The sequence below is a fragment of the Colobus angolensis genome, unplaced genomic scaffold (genome assembly GCF_000951035.1).
Source record: "Colobus angolensis palliatus isolate OR3802 unplaced genomic scaffold, Cang.pa_1.0 Scaffold2, whole genome shotgun sequence".
In the NCBI taxonomy this organism is placed as follows: domain Eukaryota; kingdom Metazoa; phylum Chordata; class Mammalia; order Primates; family Cercopithecidae; genus Colobus; species Colobus angolensis.
In genome coordinates this window covers 19,785,343-19,799,673 of record NW_012115154.1, presented here as the reverse complement: position 1 = coordinate 19,799,673, position 14,331 = coordinate 19,785,343, and the positions used below count along the sequence as shown (strand labels likewise).

At 50.8% G+C, this 14,331-nt stretch overlaps 1 protein-coding gene across 1 annotated transcript in view; it reads left to right on the top strand.

The window, feature by feature from the left end:
• The window catches only part of PRKAG2 (protein kinase, AMP-activated, gamma 2 non-catalytic subunit), a 320,828-nt gene that overhangs the window by 77,664 nt on the left and 228,833 nt on the right, over positions 1 to 14,331 (top strand). Inside the window, exon 2 of the mRNA XM_011941517.1 lies at positions 12,309 to 12,380. Within this exon, the coding sequence (XP_011796907.1) occupies positions 12,309 to 12,380 (72 nt within the window). The remainder of the gene's footprint in view (positions 1 to 12,308; positions 12,381 to 14,331) is intronic.

Sequence of the window (14,331 nt, the reverse complement as noted above, 5' to 3'; positions counted from 1 at the left end):
GCCTGGGCGACAGAGTAAGACTCTGTCTCGGGGAAAAAAACAAACAGAAGGTACATTTTATTCTATGTGTGTGTGAATCATTGAGACACAGGCTTCATGCAACCACGAGATGCATTCTTATTGTAATTCAGTTTTTGGTGGTTGTGCAATCCACTAAATTGATTTCATAATCCACTAACAAGTTGGGACTGTCAGTGTGAAGAGCTGTGGCCAGATGCTTCGGGAGTGGCCGGCTCACCCCGGGATGGAAGTGAGGAGACACATGAAAGGTCCTCTATTCACCACGCTCAGCGTGGGAAGCCCTGGCTTGCTTTTTAAGTCCGTGGTATTTCCTCCTTCCTCTGAACTCCCTGTACCTTTTGATCTATAATGTGCCTGGCACAGAGCAGGTGGGTGAAACAAGACGGAGTGGAAGGAATCCTTGGGTACCCGTAGAAAGTGTTGGGGAAGAATCTTTTGATATATGGCTCTGTAAATATGGACAGTTGAGATTCTGAAAGCACTGACGTGGAAGCCTTTGCAGGCCTCAGCTCTGGGCCGAATCCCAAAGCCACATCTTGGGTAGCTGTTTGGGAGCAGAAATGAGGTCCCTGAGCCCTCGTTCAGAGGTGTCCTCTCTCACACAAGGTCCTCCTACGTAGAGGAGGGTATGTCTCTGAGCCAGCCAGCAACTCTGTGACCTTACAAAAATGTCCCCGGGGTGCCCAATTTTATTGTAGTTCACGGTGTCCCTCCTGCAGTTTGTCTTCAAGCATTAACCAAAACTGCTGGATGTGTACCCAGCGGGGAGCACCAGGCGGCGGTGGGGGGTGGGGGGTGGCAGGAAGCTGACTGTGGGGGAAGCCTCAGATCTGACCAGGGCCATTTGGGCCTATGCGGCAGAGGTCAGGCCGGGGCCATCTCACTTTCACCTTGTGGCTGGTTTTTTCCTCTCTGAAGTCTGGGCGGCCGATGACTGGAGGGTGTGGCTGCAGCTGGCAGCCGGGCAGGGTGTGGGGCCTCGGGGCTTCTCCCTTGAGTCGTTAGTGCCCACGGAGGGCTCGATGCTGGTATTAGCTGGTGGTTTGGCATTTTATTTGTGAGCCAGTAAAACCTCCCCAGAACCGCAGAGCTGGCCTCTTCACACCCTGTCTTAATAGCATCGTAATGTCAGAGCTGAAGACAGCCCTAGAAGTGAAGGGCTGTCCCTCCGTACAGGGGCTGGAGGTGGCGCATGAGGACGTCATTCCCTTATCCCCAGGTCTTGCTGTATACTGGCCCCTGGGCCATCCTCAGTCATTTACGCCCCGGCTTATGACCACTCTCCCAGTGGCAGCTCTGCAAGGGGGAAGGACAGAGCCTCATGGAATCCAGCCCCGGGAGGAGCCAGTGACTCAGGGGTGAATGAGACGCGGTCCTTGCCGAACTCCAACCGGGTGTGGAAGGAGACAGGCCCTCAGTGACAGGGTGACAAGATGCCGTGACAGACACTTGCGTGACTGTTACCGAGCTTGCAAAGGCAAGAGGATTGCCCCACTCTGCTGCCAAGGCTCCGAGATGAGGCTAGAAGGCGATCGTGGTGCTTTTCTTTCTTTTTTTTTTTTTTTTTAATTTTTTTTTTATTATACATTAAGTTCTAGGGTACATGTGCATAACGTGCAGGTTTGTTACATATGTATACTTGTGCCATGTTGGTGTGCTGCACTCATCAACTCATCAGCACCCATCAATTCATCATTTATATCAGGTATAACTCCCAATGCAATCCCTCCCCCCTCCCCCCTCCCCATGATAGGCCCCGGTGTGTGATGTTCCCCTTCCCGAGTCCAAGTGATCTCATTGTTCAGTTCCCACCTATGAGTGAGAACATGCGGTGTTTGGTTTTCTGTTCTTGTGATAGTTTGCTAAGAATGATGGTTTCCAGCTGCATCCATGTCCCTACAAAGGATGCAAACTCATCCTTTTTTATGGCTGCATAGTATTCCATGGTGTATATGTGCCACATTTTCTTAATCCAGTCTGTCACAGATGGACATTTGGGTTGATTCCAAGTCTTTGCTATTGTGAATAGTGCCGCAATAAACATACGTGTGCATGTGTCTTTATAGCAGCATGATTTATAATCCTTTGGGTATATACCCAGTAGTGGGATGGCTGGGTCATATGGTACTTCTAGTTCTAGATCCTTGAGGAATTGCCATACTGTTTTCCATAATGGTTGAACTAGTTTACAATCCCACCAACAGTGTAAAAGTGTTCCTATTTCTCCACATCCTCTCCAGCACCTGTTGTTTCCTGACTTTTTAATGATTGCCATTCTAACTGGTGTGAGATGGTATCTTATTGTGGTTTTGATTTGCATTTCTCTGATGGCGAGTGATGATGAGCATTTTTTCACGTGTCTGTTGGCTGTATGAATGTCTTCTTTTGAGAAATGTCTGTTCATATCCTTTGCCGTGGTGCTTTTCTAAACCTGTGATTGTGCTTCACGTACCGTGAATGTTCTCTGACAGTCAAAGGAGGGCATTTGGCTATTTCCTGTTGTTCTCCAAGCACTGCCAGGATGATGGCCCTTCACATCGGTCTTTGTCCTCTCGTCCAGCTGGGGCCATTGGGTGTCTCACTGGGGCCTGGGCAAAGTGAAGGCTCCATAGTGTGGATAGGGAGCCATAGTGTGGACGGAAAGCCCAGCTGATGACTAAGTGGACCCCATTCATCTACGCAGGGAAGGCTGAGAGCTTCCAAACAGTGGCCTGCTTTTACCCTGGACTCTCCCCATGTCTGTCCCCACCAGCTGGGGTGAGGAGGCCTGGGGCTCTGTGTTAGGTGGGGTCTCCAGAGAAAGAGAACCAAGAGGAGAGATCCAACCATATAGATCTCCTATTTTTCTTAATATACATATATTATATGTATTATATGTATATAATTACATATAAAGAAAAACGTATATTAAGGAGATATCACATATTAACTATAATGTATATAACATGATTAATATATACATATTATTGTTTATATATGTGTGTGTGTGTGTGTGTGTATATGAGATTTGTTTGAAGGAATTGGCTCATGCGTTGATTGGAACTGAAAAGTCCCGAATCCACTGGGCAGATGGACTAGAAGCTCAGGCGGTCGATGCTGCAGTCATGAAGCAGAATTTTCCGTTCCGGAACCCTCTGTTTTCCCTCTTCAGGCCTGCTGCGGATTGGGGGAGGCCCACCCACATCATTCAGCATGATCTGCTTCACTTCAGGTCACTGATTGTAGATATTAACCACGTCTGCAGATATGCCCACAGCAGCCACCTGACTGATGTTTGATTGAATCAGTGGGTGCTATGGCCTCGCCAGGCTGACACATCAAATTAGCCATTACCAACTCCACGATGGGATGTAGTCAGTGGAGCCCAGCGCTCCCTGTTCCATAACATCCCCTCCCCTGTCCCCTGGCTGAGGCCTAGGGTGCTACCTGTGGAGACCACAGCTACTCCAGATGGAGGCGGCAACCTGCAGCCCAGGCCACACCCTTGGAAGGGAGCTGGGAGGCTGCCTGCTACTGGTCCTCGAGGAGGCGGCTTCATGGACCATGCAAACACGCCCCCACACCTGCATGTCCTGGGGCCTCCTGGGTACTTGCCTCCTTCCTCATGAACTGTGAGCTGACCCAGACTCCTGTAGCCTCCACCCAACCTGCGCCCCTAGGTAGTGCTCCTGCCCCCCACTCTCCCTCCTTCTGGGGGATCTCAGACAGGCTGGAAGAAAAGTATGTGTGGTTAGCAGAGGCTGGACTCAACCTGGCCTGGGAGCAGCTGCCTGTAAGAGCCTGCCCTGGGGCCCTGAACTAGGAAGGGGCTCTCAAGAATCCCACAGCACAAGCCCTGAGGTCAGGACTGTTAGGATGGCCACTCCCAACTGGTCAGAAGAGGCACTGCTGGCCCCTGCAGAGCATCCTCCACCACAACGTGAGGAGGCCAGTGGGGTCCCTCCAAGCCTCCATGGAGCTCTGGTCAAGTAAAGGCTGCCCGGGGTGGGCAAGGAAAATCTCGGCTGCCCTTTGCACAAGGAGAGAGCCGGAGACTCCGGCAGCAGCCACGCTGTGATCCTCTTTAGAACTGCCGTGCACAAGTGATGAATCATCTTGGCTTTCACCTTGGGAAAGGGATAAAGACAGCTCTCTAGTTATAAGGGGGCAGCCAGTGTCTTTGCAGAAGCCTCTGAAACCCGATCTCAGGCCTTGGTTGAGTGTGAGCAACTGCCCTGGCTTCCGCGGGGAGCCACACGAGGGGCCTGGCTGCCCCGGTGATGATGCCTTTGTCGCTCCCCACGGCCTTCATCATCAGGCCCCAGTGTGCCCTTGGTCAGAGACCCTTGCCATCCCCAGTACCACGGGAGCTCACACTGCGGGAATGGCCTTTGATCACATCCTCTGGTCTGGTTTCCCACCAGCCCATGATAAGAAGGATGATGGCTTATTTTACACACTGGAAAGTGGAGGCTCCTGGATTTTCAAGGGCACACTCCATGTAAGATGTGAATGCAGAACTGCCGGGAGGATCGAGGTCTCCTGGGCACTCTGGGCCAGGGATTCTGCAGCTATTTGGTTTTGAGCAAAAGGAGTTCCATGTCTGGTGCTGATATGGAGCTAGGGAAGCCCCAGGGGGCCTCGGGCCAGATGAGGAACTGGGAATACGGTGGAGCAGGGGACTTACTCAAAGCCAGGGGAGGCTCAGGTTGCCAGACTGGGGTCTTCGGCCTTGGGGGGCGGGGAGGGGGAGCCCCGAGGCGGCTGTGGGAACCAGGACCACCAGGTGAAGGAGCCGGGGAGGAAGGGTGGCCGCAGGAGTGAAAAATAGCTGGATTTTTCTTTTGACATCAGGAAGTTGCTTAGGCTGCAGTGAGAAACTACTGTGTCCTCTGTGGAAAGTAAATGGCTCTGGAACTTCTCGGAGAGTGGAGCTTAGGCCTTCCCGGATTTGGCCACTGTCCCTCCCCTGCTGCCTGGTTCCAGTGATTCAATATTTGTTCCTTATTTTTCTGAGAGTGGTTATATAACATGAATGTTTTTCAAAGGCTCCAATTGACCTGGCTCTGGTCACCTCCTGCCGCCCATCAGTACCAAGAATTGCCCGTTTGGTGGTTTTGGGGATTGTGCAAGGCCGGCCTGTCCGGAGACACCTCCCCTGTGCCTCCCAGCAGAGGGGCCTGCCAAGGCCATCACCACTTGTGGTGAGCTCCAGGCCACAGTCACCACTCAGCCATGGTCAGAGCCTATGGGCCACTCCTCGGGCAGTGACTGAGGGCAGGCAAGGTGGACAGGACAGGGTCCAGGTGGGAACTGCAGGCCTCGGGCCTGTAGCTGGAGATGCCACACGCAGCTGTCCCGGGGTCACTAAGCATCTGATAGAATCCACCCAGCACTCGATCCCACAGCCCAGGCCCTTAGGATTGAGGGAGCTGAACAATCAGTTGAGAAACCTTAAGGGTTAGAACCTAAGAAGCGTATCAAGACACATGTGAAGATAGAAAGGCAGAAATGCCGCTGGGTCCTGGCCATTCACCTAGATAGCGTTGTGAAGGCAGCGGAGGAAGCTCCTTCCTTCCCCCGCGGTGCAGGCCCCAAGACTCCACCCGAAGGCCCTGTGGCTCTGAGAGCATTGGAGAGTCTTTGGTTGTTTGAGAGTAGGAGGAAATTATTTTGATGATGAAGATAGGAGATGAGAATGTGCATCTTATTCTGAATCTAATGGGGTTCCTTTACAATGTTCCTGATCTCACCTATTGTTGTCCAGTTCAGCGGGTAAAAACAGAGAACGTGTGAGCTAAAAGGCATCTTCACAGGTTCTCTAGTTCAACCCTCTCATTTGACAGATGAAAAGCTGAAGTCCAGACATGCCCAAGATGCCCCAGATCGCAGATCACAGAGCTGGGGCTCCGGCTCAGTCCCCGGCTCCCTCCCCGCTGCAGGCTGTGTTCTCGCGGGCGTGAGGGACACGGGGGCTTGAATATGCCAGGCAGGGGCCCTGGCCTCGGCGGACGCACGGCCCAGCAGCTCCAGATGGTGCTCTCTGTGCTGGGGTCGGCTCAGCAGGAGCGGAGAATGCAAACCATCCTCCATGTGTTGCTTCCTCGGTCGGAATCAAACAGGAATGTTGTATCATGATCCTGATATTTTAAACCTCAAGTTTACCCTGAGGTGGGGGCCATTGTGGGCCCCTGCCACTGGCAGCCTTTCTATTTGTCCTGTATTTGCACTCTTGTCTGTCTTCTTTCTGGGGTATCTCAGCTGCATCAACAAACGAGTTCTGTAAGACAAAACATCAAAAACGCTGGAAGGTCGGAACTGCATCTGATCAATACACACTTAGCACCTGCTGTCAGGGCTAAGATGTGAGTAAAACCATCCCCATCCTTCAAGAATACACAAATTAGATGATTGCAAACGTTAGAAAGTCTATTATCCCATGGGGAAATATTGGGATAAGTAGGGAACCGGGGGCAGGAGGAGCTGTATATGACTCCAAAATGTGGATAGTACAAGAACGCGAGTGATTGCATTTGGTGGTGGGATTTTTTAGACTTTCCTGTTCCTTGCAACACCAGCATGAGTTACTTTTAGTTAAGAAGAACTTGAAGAGAAAGTTAGTATGGTAAGCTGTCTGGGGAATGAATCACAGGACTATACAAATCCTTATGTATCCTTCCTTCCTTCCCCTGAGGTCGACTGTGCCAAGGATACTTGTTTTAGGAAGAAAAGCTCTCTTTTTATAGCCTCTGATACCAAATTGTTTTTCTGTTACTGGAACTGAGCCTCTCCAAGGAGGTGGTGGAGTTTCATAGAAAGAGTTCTGAGCTGGGAGTAGGTGGACCTGGTTACAGGACATGCCTTCTACTGTCTGATTCTCTGGCACTGGGCAAATGACTTAACCGCCCTGACCCTCAGTATCTTCATCTGTAGTCGGGGATGATAACGCTTTTCTTTCCTACTTGTATGGGTTGCTGTAAGGACCAAATGAGGCAACAGTTGGGAGATTTCAGGACATACTAATGTCAGATTAATGATGGCTCTGTTAATACCTCACTTTTTTTGTGATAGACTTTTGGGTTTTGCCTCGATTTCTAAGGTGGTGAGATGGATAACTGAGTTTCTTTTAAGGTCCGCTTACATCTCAGGAATTCTCTCGGATTTGGGGCTTTTCTCTTTGGTCCTGATGCTTTCCTGACAGGTGACTTTATCAGTCTAAATCCTGAAAATTCACTTTTTTATCTCCAACACATGTGGTCAAAGTCTAACTGACATTTTGTGCAGCAGGTGAAAATCAGAGTGCTAAAGCTGTCTCTTGGCAGAAATCAGGACTTCAGCATCTCTTGGTGCGTCAGCGTTGTCCCCTAAATACCCTCCCAGTCCTGTGAGGGCCTGAGTGGCCGGCGGACAGGAAGAGGAAGTGAAGGACTGGAATAGGAGTGGAGACCGGTAGTGGGGAAGGCGCAAAGCTCTGGCAGGAGTTTTAAATTTAGAAATCACAGGAATGGGGCAAATCCAGGAGCTTGGGCCTTCTGGCATGTCAGCTAAGAGGCCAGGTCCTAAGTATTCTACAAGCCAAGACTCTAGTTGCCGTAGTTGCAGTTAGAGATTTTCCCACACCGGCCCCAAGGTGCGTAATGTTTCCTGGTGAGCTCTGGAGATAAGAGCCAAGATTAGAATCCTGGGACTTGCTGGGAGGTGGGATTGGGGGTGGGGAGCCTTCCAGCAAAGCCTGCCATCTGTGCCAGGGGACTTCCCTGTCGGGCTGCATGACCAGGCAGGCACACACACCTGAGTCCAGCAGCCACGCAGCAGGCCACAATGTCGGACTTGACTTGATGCTTTCATACTCACGCCGGCCTGAGACACCTGCACGGGACCTGCCTCCGCCACTCCGGGCAGCTGCCTGGGGCCCGTGGGCAGCCTGAGCTAGCAGCAAGCCCTGCATCCTGCCCTCAGCTCTTTTACACCATTTTGACGTGAGTCCCTTTGAACTTCCTCAGCCTCAGTTGTTAGAGCAGGATGCTGCTTAGGGTTGCATGAGGAGCCAGCGAGGATTTGTGAAAAAGCTTCTGCATGTGGAAACTGCTGTTGCTGAACGAATGTTAGAGGGTAATGAGATTTGAAACCAGGGAGGAATGTGCTCATTAAAATGGGCGATAAGAGACCCACCCTGGTCCCTCGTCACTTCCTAGTGAATTGCAACTGCGTGTGGCCTGATCGTTCACTGGCCCAGTGGCACAGACTCTGCGGCCCCCATGCTTGCTGCAGGCACAAAAGGGTGCTTGGTCGGGGAGTTAATTCAAACACGTCTGGGACCTGCTGCCTGCCGGGTACAGTACGAGGCCAAGAATAGACAGGTGGGTAGATTTCCTCTTGCCAGTGATGGATTCAAAGTCTAGTTGGAGAAATAAACTGATAGGATAATACGGGGTTATGAGTCCGGTAATAAAGGTGTGTCTGAAGTACTGTGGGACACAGTCTAGAATAATAAGAGATAATTAATTCTGTCTGAGGGTGACCCTCAGCAAGAGAGTGTGTTTGAATTGGGCTTTGCAGGACACATAGGAGTTTACTTTGTGAGCCAGGATTTGGGGGCACGGGGCAGGAGGAGCAAGAGAAAGGAAAGAGAGCTCAGAGGAAGGAAAGGGCTAGGGCTGTTTGGTGAATGGCACCAGGGTGGTTCCTGCATTGCTATGGGCTGGGCTCTATGCTGGGGGCTGGGGATGGGACCCTGGAGCTGTCCCTGAGTGGTGAAGTGGGGGCAGTTCACAGGAGGGGTGGATGGTAGCCACGAACAGAAGTGTCTGAGGAGTTAAGACAGCATTCCAGGTGGGATGTCCATGGATGCATAGCTGTGTTTGGAAAATGACAAACCCTCTGCCTGGGCTGTTGCTGAAAGGAGGAGACAGGAACAGAGAACGTCAGAAATAAGGCTGCAGAGGTCAGCTCATCTGTGGGGCTTGGGTTGCAGTCTGCAGGGCTGGCTGGGAGCTCCTGACTGTGTCTGAGACTCCCAAGACTCCTCCATGGGAGGCACACGGCTCTCCATCTGGGCTGTGGTGGAATTTCCAAATGCCTTCGCTGTACCGAGGCCAGTGCACGCTACCCACGTTCCCCAGGTGATCTCAATGTGCCGCCAGGGCTGAGAACTTTGGAGATAAACACCACCAGAAAGGCTGAGTCTGGAATCTGCACACCTGAGATCTCACCGGCATGTCTCAGTCAGCCAGGCCTGGAAGCCATTGCTGAGATGACGGTGGAGTCTAAGGCTGGGGCCTTAGCAGGGGACTGACGTGATGGGGCTCACCCTTTCAGGGGTCGCTCTGTAAGCAGAGGTTTGGAGCACAGATCCAAACAGGTAAGGCTGAACAATTTGGACAATAATTAGGTGGCCCAAGAGGGAACTGGGTGAGAGTGGGTATAGGCGTGGACCCCCGGGGCAAGGACGTGGAGAGAAGGGAGTGGGTTAAAAAAAAAAAAAAGGTTAAGTACACAGAACACTACAGAAGGAAATGAAAGAACACAAATAGATGAAAACACATCCTATGTGCATGGATTGGGAGACAATATTGTGAAGAGGTCAAGACTACCCAAAGTGGTCTACAGATTCAGCGCAATCCCTATCAATTTTCCCAAAAATAGAATAATTAGTCTATCCTAAAATTCACGTGGAATCTTAAGGGACCCTAAATAGGCAAAATAATCTTGAAAAAAAGAAGAACAAAGTTGGAAGTCTCACATTTCCCAATTTTAAACTTACTGTAAAGCCACAATAATCAAAACAGTGTGATACTACCAAAAAAACAGGCATGTAGACCAATGGAATGGAACGGAGAGCCCAGAAATAAACCCTCAGAGATATAGTCAAATGACTTTCCATAGTCAGGCCAAGACTATTCAATGGGGGAAAGGACCATCTTTTCAACAAGTAGTGCCAAGAAAACTGGAGATCTACATGCAAAAGAATGAAATTGGACCCTTATGTTTATACCATATACAAAAATTTACATAGATCAAAGACCTAAATATAAGAGCTAAAACCATAAAATATAAAACTCTTAGAAGAAAACATAGGAGAAAATCTTCATGACACTGAATTTGGCAGTGATTTCTTGAATACAACACCAAAAGCACAGGCAACAAAAGGAAAATTAGATAAATCAAAGACTTCTGTACATCAAAGGACACAGTCAGCAGAGTAAAACAGCAACCCACAGAATGGGGGAAAATATTTGTAAGTCATGTGTCTGACAAGGGGTTAATAACCAGAATATATAAAGAATTCCTACAAGTCAACCATAATCAACCCAATTAAAAAATGGGCAAAGAAGTTGAATAGACATTTCTCCAAACAAGACAGACAAATGGCCTGAATAGACATTTCTCCAAAGATGATAGACAAATGGCCTGAATAGACGTTTCTCCAAAGATGATATACAAATGGCCAATAAGCAGATGAAAAGATGTTCAACATCACTAGTTATCCAAGAAATGCAAATCAAAACCATAATGAGATATGAACTCACAGCCACTTAAGATGGCTATCAGAAAACAAAGACCAAAGATAACAAGTGTTGGTGAGGGTGTGGAGAAATTGAAACCTGGTGTACTGTGGGTGGGAAAGTAAAATGGGGTAGCTGCTGCAGAAAACAGTTTAGTGGCTCCTCAAAAAATTGACAGTAGGATGACCTGATGTCCAGCAGTTTCACTTCTGGGGATAAATGAAAACAATAGAAAGCAAGGTCCTGAAGAGATATTTTTACACCTGTTATACTGGTTTGCTAGGCTGCCATAGCAAAGCACTACAGATAGGTGGGGTGGCTTAAACAACAGAAATGTGTTTTCTCATGATTCTGGAGGCTAGAAGTCTAAGATCAAAGTGTCGGCAGGGTTGGTTTTTCTGGGACCCCTCTCTTTGAGTTGGTGGCTGTCTTCTCCCTGTGTTTCCATGTGTGGTCTCTGTCTTGTAGGTGCCTGTGTCCTAATCTCTTCCTGGAAGGACACCAGTCATATTGGACTAGGACCCACCTTAATGACCTCATTTTAAATTAATTGCCTCTTTAAAGACCTTATCTCCAAATACAGTCACATTCTGAGGTCCTGGGGATCAGGACTTCAACATATGAAGTTTTTTGGTGGGAATGGGAGACACTAATTCATACAATAACACTCACACTCATAGCAGCGTTATTCATAATAGACAAAAGGTAGAAGCAACCCAAATGTCCATCAACTGATGAATGCATAAGCAGAATGTGGTCTACTCATACAATAGAACATTATTCAGCCTTCGAAAGGAAGGGAACTGTGGCACACACTACCACGTGGAGGAGCCTTGAAGACATTATGCTAAGTGGAATCAGACAGTCACAAAAGGACATATACTGTCTGATTCTACTTATATGAGGTACCTACAGTGGTCAGATTCAAAGACATAGGAAGTATCTCTTTGCACTGAGGGGAGAGGGATGGCGAGTTAGTGTTTGATGGGGACAGTGTTTTGGTTTGGGAAGATGGTTCTAGAGATGATGGTGGTAACGACTGCGCAGCAATGTGAATGTTCTTCCTGCCACCAAACTGCACACTTAAAATGATTGAGATGGCAAATATTATGTTTTGTGTGTTTTACCACAACTAAAAACTTTAAAATAAAAAAGAAAGGTTAGGGATGCAGGTCTGCTCGATTTGAGGATGACTGGGCGGGTTTCTGCCTGGTGTGGAGGCGTTCACAAGGCAAGATTCAAGAGGAAGAAGGGGCAGGGCTGTTTCAGACACAATGAGTGTGTGGTGAGCTACTTTCCCCCAATCTGTTTTAGACTCTGTTTTGGCCACGATGTCACTAGACTCTGCTGATAGTTTTGCCTCAGCTGCCACCCCAGTGTCACCCTCCCTATCCCTGTCCCATCATCTTCCCAGGCAGACACATGGCCCTGGACCCATGTTCCGTGCTGTGGGGTAAAATCATGTCCATCAGCAGAACAGTCTGAGACGGGGCTCTCCTCCCTCCACCCTTTCTGCCTGCCTGCCTGTCTCCTTTAGTCCCAGCCATTTCTTCTTTCTTCCTTCCCTGGGGCGATGGGAGGTCGTGGCTGCTACTGGAAGTTTGACTGCACATTCTGGAAGCAAATGTGCATGGCGGTCAGGGGCTTTGGGGGCTGGGTGTGGCTAGCACATCCACGTCCCTTATTCATGGTGGATTTGGAGGATAAGGACTCGGGAAGGCGGAGGTGACACCCACAGAGTTCCATGCAGCCCCTGGGTCCGAGGGCCACTGTCACTGACCATGTGCTCTCTGTCCACCCTAGGACCTGAGCTCCTTCGCCATGCCGCTCCTGGACGGAGACCTGGAGGGTTCCGGAAAGCATTCCTCTCGAAAGGTAAGGCCTCCTTTCCGGAAGTTGCTCACAGCTCACTTGAGGTGCCACGGAGGCAGGCAGAGCCTGAGACCACTTCCACCTGTGTGTTCACCCACACGCCGACCTGCATGCCCGCTTGCATGCCTGGCCGTAGCCGAGCCCATCCTGGGACAGCTCACCTACCATGGCCAAGCCTGGCGTATCAGCCAGGCTGTCCAACTGGAGAACCTCCTGGGCTTCACTCCTTTTTCTTCTCCTCGCGTGGCACTGACTGTGGCCTACTAGACCCCTCGAATGTGGGCAGAGGCAGTGGAGGAAGATGAGCAATGAGCTAAGCCCGGTGGAATGTATCGGTCCCTGCAGACCATCTGTGGTCTTTGGGCTGAACTCGACTGGCAGGACTTTGCCCTGCTGTCCACCAGCACCCACCCCCAGTGCTGGGCTCTCTCCTTCCACCTCGTGTTGTACCCTCTCCACATGCCTTTTTCTCTCCTTCCACTTTTCCTTTCCTCTCTTTAGCTCATCGCTGTCCCTCCCCTACTGGTGAATTTCCCTCCCATTAGGAAACTAGTGTCTCAAGGAGGCTGTTGACTATGTAGGGTCAGGTGGCCAAGAAAGAGTGTGGGGTGGGGTGGGGGGCTCTGGAGAGGGAGGCACAGCATCAGGTGAGGGTCGAGGTGGCCATGGCAGGGCACAGAGGTCCAGGCTTCTTGCAGGTTTCTCCTGCAGCCAGGGAGTAAGGATGGGCGGAGGCCTGGTAGGGGACATGCTTCCTGGCATTCTGCCACCCACAGACCCCTCCGGCAGGTGACAGCGGACAGAGCTAGTGATCTGGGAGCAGCGTGCAGGGTCTAGGCATGGGTTCTGGGTGCTGGGCAGCCTGGGATGAGGGCAGGAGTTCCCATGCTGGAAAAAGCAAATCTCCTCTTTAATCATTTGAATGACACACAACTGAATCAAATTGGTGTTGGCCTGTAGGGCTGCATTGGTGCCAGCGCCCTCCCTGCCCTGTCCTCAACAAGCAACCTTATTAGCTCTTGTGGCCCATCCAGCAAAGACTGACAGGAAATGGCCCTGAGCTTCTGGGCCAGAAGAGAGTGGAGTGGCAGGAAGGGGCCACCAAGCCCAGGCCCCGTGCAAGGCCCCACAGGCGCTGGGTCATCTTCCTCCTGTTTGACTCTGCAAAACCCTGCTTTCCAGTGAAAACCTTGCATAGAATATCTGAGACTGCGGAAGAGACATACAGGCCACAGCCTGGCCCTAGCCCCAGCTTCCTCTCCAGCAGCTACATGACAAATGGCCCCATAGGCAGAGCTCTGCTCCGCAGACGCCTGAGTGCCTGCTCTCCATTAGCTCTGTGGAGCCAGGCACACACTTGGGAGTCTCGTCAATACCCGGGGAATCATCCGATTGCATTCACCAACATACCATTTAGCTATAGCTTGCCCAAGAGCAAGGGCTGAGGCCCTGTCCCTGGTGGCTTCAGCTGGCGCCTGTTATCTGCACCGCCACACAGCCCACCCCAGCAGGCCTGTCCCTCCGCCTGGCTTTCCCACTGTCTGGGAGTGTGAGCTGGCCCCCGAGGCTCCCGGTGAGAGGGGTCAGGCAGGGCCCAGCATTCACCATGCTTCGGCTATTTTCCAGGGACAGGACTAGCAGGGCTGCTTCCTAGGGCTCCCTCACCAGCCCTGATCACTGGGCACCCAACTCCACTGGTCAGGATTCAGAATACAGAATGGAACCCCATTCAGGATAATCCTGGGGTCCCCCTTGCCCATCATATATGGTTAAACTGGCCTTTCGTGACTGGTTCTCCAGGGGCTCATGGCTCAACTTACCCCATGACCCCCATCCTCATGGTGGCCCAAGTGAATGGCCCTCTGTCTCTGTGCTTCACACCCCTTCTCCTCTGTCTCTGTGCTTCACACCCCTTCTCCTCTGTCTCTGTGCTTCACACCCCTTCTCCTCTGTC